General features: G+C 42.4%; 1 protein-coding gene across 1 annotated transcript in view; it reads right to left on the bottom strand.

The window, feature by feature from the left end:
• The window catches only part of ADAMTS5 (ADAM metallopeptidase with thrombospondin type 1 motif, 5), a 50,671-nt gene extending 41,610 nt beyond the window's left edge, over positions 1–9,061 (bottom strand). Inside the window, exons 1-4 of the mRNA XM_010585333.1 lie at positions 8,976–9,061; positions 3,574–3,784; positions 2,060–2,121; positions 234–814 (exon numbers count right to left, since the gene is read on the bottom strand). Of these exons, the coding sequence (XP_010583635.1) occupies positions 234–814; positions 2,060–2,121; positions 3,574–3,784; positions 8,976–9,061 (940 nt within the window). The remainder of the gene's footprint in view (positions 1–233; positions 815–2,059; positions 2,122–3,573; positions 3,785–8,975) is intronic.
• Positions 9,062–10,432: the final 1,371 nt, after the last annotated feature.

Here is a 10,432-nt window from a genome sequence, read left to right as displayed (position 1 = left end):
CTCTAGACTCGGGCCGGCGGCAGCACCAAACTTCCTCCCTTTGTCTGGGCGGCCGCGACTCGTCTGCACCCAGCCTGTCATTAAGTGCCGGCAAGCTGTCATCCCGTTTGGGCGGACTGTGATTTCCCCCGAGGAGGACGAGGGCGGGGAAGAGTTAATGCTCGCTTTGACCTTTCGAATGACTTCAGATACTTAGATCATCCCCCCGCTGACTGACACGCACGTCCACTCACGCTCTCCCCTCGTCTGCCTTCCCCCGCGTCGTGCCTCGCCGGGGACACCGCAAAGGGCAGATGTCCGCGCTGACTTCTCATCTGTCCTTTCCACCTTAGCGCTGCCCGGAGGGTGGGGGGAGATAGGCAAGCAGCTCGCTCTCTGCCGAGATGGAGGGCTGGAAGGCAGCCTGGGGTCCGGGAAGGCGAGAGGAGCGGGACCCCGGAGGAGTCCGACCCCGCCGGCTTCCCCCCTGCTGCGGTACGCGACCCGGCGTGGCGGGGTGCGCTGCCTCGCATCGGGGCGGGCGCGGGCGCACGGGTGACGAAATTGCTGGTTATCTCGTGTTTCCTCTCCGCGTCCCCAGACGGGTGCCGGGAACAGGTGCTCTCTAGCTGCACGACTCCGAAGGGGATGCAGCTCTCCGGTCCCGTCCCAGCCTGCAAACAGCGTCGCAGCCCGACCGCTCTGTCTGCGAGGGAACGACGTGCACATCCGTAATACTTGGCAGAACCAGCACCGTGGTGGCGGGATGCGCAAAGCACGGCACACCAGCACCCGCCTCTGTAGCTTCCGGAGCTGCTTCGGGAGTCTAACACTTCTGCAAAGAACAGGTTAACTAGCGCAACAAACGTTTCAAAAATTAATATGCCCATGTAAACGATTACATTAACGTAAATAACCCTGAGGTTATGCTTATGCGCCAAAGTTTTGCAGGTGTTCTTCTTCCATTTTTCCGGAAATGGTGATACCTGCAAACAAAAGTTCATTTCTCAAACTCCTGGTATTTCTTTTTCTACATTTCGGTATGTTATCATCACCAAAAATTCTTGACTGGAGTCAGTAAGTTCCAAAATTAAGAGTTCTGTATCAGGAAGGTCACATGACATTTTTTGGGCATTGGTCCAGGACTAGTCAACATTTTCAAATTTAAACACTTTCTCAGTTACTTTAAACTAGTTACAAAGTCAAAAAGACAGTCAAAATTTTAAAGGGAGGGAGAGGCAAGAAGAAGGCATATTTTGATTAAAAAAAGAACCTGTAATTTGTCTCCCACGTTTTCTGGGATGGCTTTTACTTTTCATTTGAGCCTAGTAGATGTCTGTTCAGCACCAACAATATTTTTATTGACTTCACTGTGACCTGATCAAGCCCTGGATTTGCATACATGTCTGGGTCCAAACTCCCAGATACCTCTGGGAGAGGTGCTAAAGATGAGATCTGGGATAAGGAATGTAGTTTGGATAACAACCTCAGAAACTCTCATTAAAAAAGTGTTAGTCAATGAAAAGGCATATGGTGCACAAGAGGCCAGTGTAATGTTCTCCCATGCTACAGTATAATCCCAACTGTCCAGCCATACAGCCTAGGGAAAACAGGAGTGCTTAGAAAGGTTAGTGGTAATTATGTGGTTCATCTCACTGCTCGTCTCTTGTCTTGTCTTTGATTTCCCAAATGACAGGAAAAGTTGGCTAAGCTTCCACAATGCCCTGTTTTACTGAGCAAGGATCTTGGCTTTCCAGGAAGGTACAAATTAGCCCGTGCAGATTACCCCATGGATTATGAAGCCTTTCCTGTTGTAAATAGGAAATATCAAAACTGTAATAGCTCAGCAGTGTGGTAATGGAAAGATAGGTAAGTCATGCCTCATGCAACAAGAGGAACCCTCTTCTAGTCTGAGAGTCTTGAAGTGTAAGGATAAATGACTTAAACAAATCATCTTTTTCCTCCCAGTTTTGCCCTCTTAGCCTCTTTTTACAGTTAACAGCATTGCCTTTAAACAAGAAAGCCTGTTAGCATGTCCCAAGTTGTAGATGACACTAAATCCTTGTCAAATAGTTCTGACCTGGAAATCTCAGAGCTGACCTTTCCCAGCTGAGAGGTAGAGAGCCACAAATCCTCAATTAGCTTTAAGGCACAACACAAGTTTTGTACACTTAGGACCAAATTCAACCCTGATGTAAAAAGACACAATCCTCTTGAGTCTCTGGGGACTGCGAGCTCCTTTCATTAAGGTTGTGTTTCACCCCCTGGGTTTGTCCTTGAAACCGTTTAGGATCCTTCAAGTAACAGCCTCGGTAGCTGGGGAGTCCTGATTAAATAGTATTTTAGCCACAGAAGAAATATTGCTCTAAGCATTATAAACACTCATATGAAGGAATAGCTTGAGAGATACAGAGATACCGACAAAGTTGCTAGTCATTTTATCCATGTGTCCTTCAAACTGTCTTATAGAAGGGTCCTGTTTTACATCACCTCTTTTTCAGTTCTCAGTCACATTACTAGGGGTAGAAAACCTTGAATCCAAGGTGTCAGCAAATGAGTCCTGCGTCTGCCTACAGCTCCCTGATAGAAGTCAAGGCCTAGCATAGATGTCCTACACAACAGTGCCTGTCTTTTCACCATTAAATTAACTCATCCTCCTTGGAAATTAAAAAACATTCTGTTCAGCTTTTATTTTTCTGGTGTTAGGACTGTCTGACATTTCTATGTAATTGCACAGGGGAGACAGCAATTACTATGGGAGATACTAGTTTTTTTCTATAAAATTATAGGAAGATCCAGTCAAACCCAAGAAAATTGCCTGCTCAACATGTTCTAAAGTAATATCAGCCAAACAACATTTGATAGACTTGTGATCAACACAGGCCTATCTATAGCTGGGAACTCGACTTAGGTTTGGGTAAGTTCCTATCCAAGAATCTACGTGTAGCAACACACTTCTTAACATGGGACAGGTTTGTCCCTCCTGAGAATTGAAAGCCTCTGTTAACTTTATGGAACATTTTTAATATGCTTATCAACAAGATCAAGTTTGCCTGCAACAGGAGGCTGTTTGAATCTTTATTCCCCAGAAATCTATCAGTGATACTTTGCTGCCTTTCAAATCCACCGTAGTTTATTGGTCTTGTCAGCAATTTTAACAATACAATTTTATGACTATAATGTTCAAGTCTATTGGTTTTAAAGCTTTCCTATGGTGATGCATTAAAATCACTGAAGACATTTATTTCTAAAGTGCTCATTATTAAATAAAATACTCATTATAAGTAATTTTGCAAAGAACTCTTAAAGGTGAATATTTTTGGTTAACATTCTGGAAAGGACTAGATATACCGGCATTTGGAAGAAGTTATGCAGCCTTTGACTCCCACCCTAGGACAGTGGCATAGTCAACATTGTCCCTTATTTGGACTATGTGTCTTTACGTAGCTTGAATGCTATGAAATCCCATTCAGATGGAGACCTCCTGGCAGTTGTTTTGACTGACTCTAACTGGCTTGTTGATATTGAATGGGTTTGTGGTTGATAAATAAGCCAACATCGCCATTGTTGGTGTATCCTTCCTGCCAGTCTTACCAGATGCTTTGGGAACTGAGAGCTTCTGGAGACTGAGCTAACTTCTTCATCCTTCTCATATTGCATGTAGCAAACGCAGTAGCGGGAAGCTTGCTGTGCGCTGCACGTTCTCTCATTTCCACCGCTGCCGTTTCTTCCACACACAGCTGGCATTTCTAAGGAGTCCAGCGCAAAGTTTTTGTAGGCCCTGAATTTAAAGGTCAAGTAACATCTACCTCAGAAAAACAATTAAAAAGTACTTTCACAATGAAGACACAGGCTGGTGTTCCTCAGTGCACAAGTTCCTGGACGGCATTAGTCACGTTGTGCCTTTGTGCCCCTCCCAGGCCACCACTGCATATGACCACCACCCATAGCTGTTGTAATTGGCCACGTTTAGAATAAAAATATCTTCAGTTACAATAAAATCATGAAGTTAAAGCAGTCATATTTGGTAAGAAATGTAAGTCTTTTTTTGGTGTGAAGCACTGTAGCTTTAAGGCAAAATATTTTGCTTGCTTCTTTACGGTCAATGACATCTTCCTCAACTACAGCCATGTGGGAGTGAAGGAGACGCCTTTGGCTTGGGGTTTATGTTTTTATAAGTGGCATGTGTAAGTAATGTATCAAGTATATAACAGTTCCAGCAGGCTGAAAATTTTACATTTGACATCAGCTTCATTTTTCTGTAAGAGCTAAGGAGGCAGCCGCAAGGGTTATAGTGTTAAAGCTGGGTTGGGCAGTGTTGAAATAGCGGTATTGTTTCAGTGTAACAACACAAGAATATTGTGAATTTGTGGGTACCGTATCAAATTAAAATAGGAAACTGTCTGAGGCCTGGCTAGAAATCAATTTGTTAGGGTATCCACTTATGGAGGAGGAAAAGAGATTTCTGCAAGATTAATCATACATAAAAATATGTCACATAATGAAAATATACCTCCTGCCTGCATAGCAGTATCCAGAGGAGGGGTGTTTACTGATCAAAAGAAGCTATGACATTGTCCAGTCAGGAGGAAAAGGAGACGCAAATGACGAATTATGTTTCCTCGCTATTGACCTAGAGAATGGACCAGAATGGGGTCCTCACCTTTCTACAACTGTTGCAAGGAATGAACTCACATAAACCATAACATAGGTGAATAATTGTGACCATTGAACCTACTATGAATTTTGTTTAAAAACACATGTTGGGTGGAGGCAGCGCTCTGCAGGAAGTATCAGATGTTAGTATAGTAAGTATCAGACCCTTATCCTTTTTTTTCCTGAACAGCAGCAAGATTATCAGAGGAAGGGTAAGATGTTAAACTTTCCTTATAAAAAAATGACACTTGTTATAAAAATACATTTTAAGAGTGCAAGATACACACATGATGTATTCTACAGCTGTTCTTCCAGAAGACTAGAAGGCCTGAAAAACTCTGGAGTCTAGTTTGTATGAGGAGCAGCAGACATTTAATTAATCTCAGTCCTAGAATTTTACAGCCAATATGTGGTCTCTGAACATCTCTGCTCTAGTTAGCAGAACATCTGTAGTAGGAAAACAGAACTTGGATAAATCCAAGTATTCTTGTACCCCTCCAAACCTTACCGCTTTTTATCATTATTGCTTTAAATATTTTTCCAACAATTTGTATGTTCAGCTTCTCCCTGTCCTCCCAGCTCTATTCGTGAATCTACCCTTTCAGCCAGCTATGTGCCTTAAGATTTTTAATGAGCCATGTCTAAACAAAAACTAATTCAATACTGATTTAGCAGGCGACTAGCCTCCCCTCACTTCTACCCAAATCTTGTTTGTTCTTTTTTGCACATAGGCTGGATATATGTTCTTGCATATACTCTGGAATAGCTGGATCAGAAATACCAGGGCAATTATAATGAAAGAAACGCCTCAAATGTTGTTCTTTTTTTTTTTTTTCTTCAGTCAAGTTCTCAGTTGATGCAAATTGGGATAGTTCCATGTGGGCAAACTGTTAGAGGCATAGCTTTATGAATTTACACATCTATAAATGATATTCCAGTACTGTAGGTGGAATATCTTTTTCCATGTCATCTGAGGCATAAACCAGAAAATGTACTTCCCTAGACTTCAAAGTTAAAACTGTAAGAGTGATTAAAGAGAAATTTAAAACAAACATTCACTTGCCAGATCTCACCTGGCATTAATACACACGCTGTACCACTTAAGATATCAAGTTCTGGTTGCCGTGTGCCAGATTTTTCCATCTGAATCCAGGTTGCCCTGAAACTCAGGGAGAGAGAACTTTGCAGGTCCTCTGAGGCAGGAGCCAGGGGGAGTGCTGTCAGGTGGCACCACTGCCTGGCACAAAGCTTCGTCTGGCTTGTAAAGTAGAAATCTTTGCCATGAAAGGGAAATGTGGAGACCCTGCAACTTGTTCTCGCCACAGATACTTCTGTAACATTAATCCACAAGTAGGGTCTTTTTGTGAGCACTTCTTTGTCTTGTACATTGTCTAAGAAGGCATGTAGGTGCATACAGGGTGCATCTAGGGTAGGATCATGCATGTGCTTTTGAGTGACTCTCCCTATCATCTCCACTTACTGTGCTTTGATTTGCACAAGGTGGGGGTCATGGAGCACACAAGCGGGATTCCTTTGGGATGAAACTAAGCCAGAAGATATGTTCCTGTGGGCATACAAAGAACAGGACTAGACTAGAGCTAGACCAAATAAATCCACCTAAAGGCATGCTGAGTAGATGTCGCGTCCTTAGCACCAACTGTTCTGCTGTCCAGATCTCCTCCTATCCAGCTGCTCTACTTCCTAGAGTGGAGAGTCCTGCTAGTACTGTTGAGGAACATCAGAAGGATACACACAGGCTTCAGTGTCAGCTGAAGGCTACATGATACTCCTTTTCAGATGCAAATGTTTTAGACACTTTTACAGGCTAGGATGCTGTATGAAGAAATGATAAGAGAATGCATATGTAAGACAGGGAGGTAGTTTTCTGAATATATTTTACTTTCTTTAACAGTGGAAAGCATACATTTTAATGATTAGCACATATCTTGTAATGCATGCACTTCCGTGAAAAGGGCCAGGAGCTCCATGTAACATTTAAATGCTATGTTAGTCTTATTTTAAGGGCTTAAATGGGTCTCAAATAGTGCATAAGGCTTATGCTGGCCTTGGGCATAAGGGCATAATTCACCCTGAAATAAGAGACCAAACATAAGTCTCATCACAGCTGCAATATTCATTTCTGGAATGCACCCAGCAGGTCTTATCCAAGCCACTACAGACAGGCAGTTTGAGTTTTTCCAGTTCCTAATGATTACACAGTATCCTGGAGTCAGTTGGACAATTTCCACTGAGAGCGAAAGTCTTTGTATTTAATATCCCCCTAAAATAAAAGTGGTATAAGAGAAGGGCCTCAGTCTTTTTCTTCTTTTATTGCTGTTGTTGAAAAGGTTTTGCCCAAAGGGATTGGAGCACTGGGCAAAACTACAAAATATGCAGTACATCCTGTTACACCAAAGTAGGCAGATCCTCTCCTGTAACAAGCAGACTGGTACAATGGAAGACTTTGTCTAGTTTTCCTGACCATACGGTACTATAGCGTGCATGGTATTTCATTATGGTTTCCATTTCAGGAAGTTAAATGGTGGAAATCGCTAAGTATCATGACTCCATTTTCACCATTGTTCTGGGAGGGGATGTGTTTAAAAGGAATGGGTAAATTTCCCTGGAGCTCTATTACATGATACTGCAAGGTACCACAGGAAATTACTTCCCTCTTTACTGGACACCCAGAATATCACCAAATATGAGTCTTGAAAATCTTCAGCAGCCATGTTCCAAAGAAATTTGCAAAGAAATAAACAAATGAAGTGCCTAGCAGATATAACATATGGACAGAGCAGAGAATAGCTTGATCTTAAGTTGATCTGAACAACTGGTCCTTTCAAAATCAATCTATCGTGATCTTCAGCAAAAGAAAAATCAGAGCAGGTCCACTAGACAGCACCACTACCTCCACTATGCATCATGCTACAAAATGTCTTTCCTATCTCTTGTGACCTGGAATAGATTTACAAAGCAGTATACAAAACACACACACCCATGAAGGCAGCCTACCTTTCAAAGTGTTAGGAGAACAGGGCAAGAAACCTCTAAATCAACCCAAACTTTTGCTCTCCTATGTAATCTGAGTTATAGAGATTTCATCATAGCCTCAAGGCTGTTTCCCAAATTACCTACCCTCTCTCAGAACCATTTCGCTTCTCTGCTCCCTTGTCTGCAATATTTTCAGATTTTTTTTCTCCCAAGAGGACATTTTGAAATGTGCATGTCATGGTCCGGATCATAACCACATCAGGCAACCGTCTTTCCTCCCTGATGTTTACTGGGTTTTATATTCTCCAATATGAACTGAAAAATGTGTGTACTCAAGCCCTTGCCAGCAAACAGCATGACTTTCCATGGTTCATAAAAACTCACCCATCCCCTGTGTAGGAAAACCATTCTCCTTTGCACGGAACAGGAGTTCACTACTTCAAAACACGGAAACCGTATGGTGACATGTTTTAAAAGAAAACATAATGACCCTTCCCAACAAAAACCCACCCTTTTCATCCTGGAAAACTGACCAGTGCAATCACCGGGTCTACCACGAAGTTCCAGCTGCTGTTGTGTGAGGAAGGATGAGTCTTAGCACCGTGTTTGTGTTTGCCGGCTGTAAGTCAGGCTGTTGTCAGCCTTGCCACCTTCTTCTTTGGTCACTGACTTATTCCCAAAGCAGGGGGAAGGCAGAGGACATTAAGGGGTAGTTTGTGTGTGAGCCTCTTCCCTTTCTGTGGCTGGGAAGCTCTCAAACCTGAGCCTCCAGGTCTATGTGCAGGAGTGTGTACATTAAGTTCGGAGTCAATGTACATTTGGGCTCAAGAAGGGCCATCTGTTCACACCCCAAAATTCAGCTTGACCCACTCGACTCATTAAAACCAGGATTTTGGTATTTCCAGGGAAGAAATGACAGCCTTTGGTAAGATATTCCAATGCTTATTAACTTTAACTGTTAAAAAGTTGCATCTGACTTCTAATCTGAATTCATTTAGCCACAGTGCCCAGCCATCACACCTTGTTAAACTTTTGCCTGCTAGTCTGAGGAATCTGCTACTTCTTTTTCCTAGTTAGTAAAATTATAGATAATACCCATGTCACTCTAACATTTTCTTTGGGAGGCTAAAACACAATAAGCACTTTGTGCCTATGCGAAGATCTATTTTTCAGTATTTCAGTCATTCTCAGGGTACTTGTCGTAGCATCCTTCAGTTTATCAAAATTCTCTCTAAGCTGTGGATATTGCAGCTGGACAAAGAAATGCTGCTCATGCCAGTGTAAAATACATGTACAAATTGACTTGCCATAACTCTGTTGGGCAGAACACCACACCAGGAACTCACATTAGCTGATTAACAGCAGCAGCTTCTCTCTTTGCTTTTGCAGAGTCCCTGCTTCTCCGGAGAGAACGCTCCTCTTCTAAGGTCATGGCTTACAGTCTTTGTTTCCAGATGTACTGCTCTGCTCAATACTTATTCTGCAGGATCCTAAATTCTTCACATCAGTGTCCAGCCCATTTTAAAGCTTAGACTGCTTCCCAAACTTATTTTATGATTTTATGTCTATTTCCAGGTCACTGATAAAAATATTAAATTGTGTTGTGCCAAGAATTGTGTTCTTTGGTATGCAGCAGAAAAGTCTTTCTTGAGAATAAGTGCTTCTTTACAATCACATTTTGAGGTCTATCAGTTTCACATATAGTCAATGTTTGCTGCATATTTTCTGCGCTTAGGCAAATCCACATGAACCACACTGAGCAACTACACTGTAATAAGGCTGAATAATAGTTCTCTGTCATATAGTCACTTCCTTCTCCTTATCCTCTGTCTGCTGGAGTGTTTGTCATTCAGGCCCAGGGCTGCCGTCTAGAACGTCATTGCTGGGGTCCCACAGAGCAAAGTCAGGCTTCCTGAGTGGCACTGACAAAGACGTGACCTCACTCCAGCTCTGTTTTGTCTGCTTGTACACATTTCTACTTACAGGGCTTAGATAGCACCTCCCTCCTATGCTTCACAGAGACATAAAAAACCCTGTCCTTTCCTGTTTGCATCTTCTGAAGAACTCTTCTTGGTAAATTCTCATTGCAGGGTTGGTTTTTTTTTGTCTTACTTAGAACATCTGTCTACACTTTTGTGTGATCCTTAACTCATCACTGCACTCATTGGTCCAGGTCAGACCAATTTCTAGTGAAGAGTAATATAGCAATCTCACTTACTGTTGGGTTTTAAATGTTAAGGAGAAAACATTTAGTGGGTGAGGAAAATCTGCATATCCTTGACAGAAAGCCTTAATGCATATCATTGTGCATAAGCTGTACTTTTCCTTGGAAGTAAAGGCTAAGTGAGGCCCTATATTCTGTTGTGTTGTTGTTTTTTTTTGTTTTTTCTTATCTGTATGTCCATTTACAGTGATATGGAGTAGCCCCCATTATAACTAGCCAAGGTATTATGATGCAGTAGAGTCTTGCTCCCAGTTTGCACATGTGGAAATTAATTACTGCACAAAATACAAGGCAGTGGCATATCAGACTGTCTGTTCTCTGCAGTATAACCCTCATGGACTTTTCTCCTCTCTTATTTGGCTAAACCTGTTTTAACAAGCACCTGGAATGGTTCAGCTCAGATGCTCCTGCTGTTGCTGCTCTGTAAACCCAGAGTGACTCCTTTACATACTTTTCTTGAAGCAGTGACTTGCATGGGGCAGAGGCAAAATTCCAAAACAAAGCAAGCAGATGCTGTGGGCCCGTGAAAGCCACATGAAGTTGGAGCTCTGATGCCTTTCATTATGTTGTGGTGTGAGT

Source organism: Haliaeetus leucocephalus, unplaced genomic scaffold, assembly GCF_000737465.1.
Source record: "Haliaeetus leucocephalus isolate CR32 unplaced genomic scaffold, Haliaeetus_leucocephalus-4.0 Scaffold93, whole genome shotgun sequence".
NCBI lineage: Eukaryota > Metazoa > Chordata > Aves > Accipitriformes > Accipitridae > Haliaeetus > Haliaeetus leucocephalus.
Note: the sequence above shows the minus strand (reverse complement) of the source record. Positions and strands in the feature narration are given on the sequence as shown.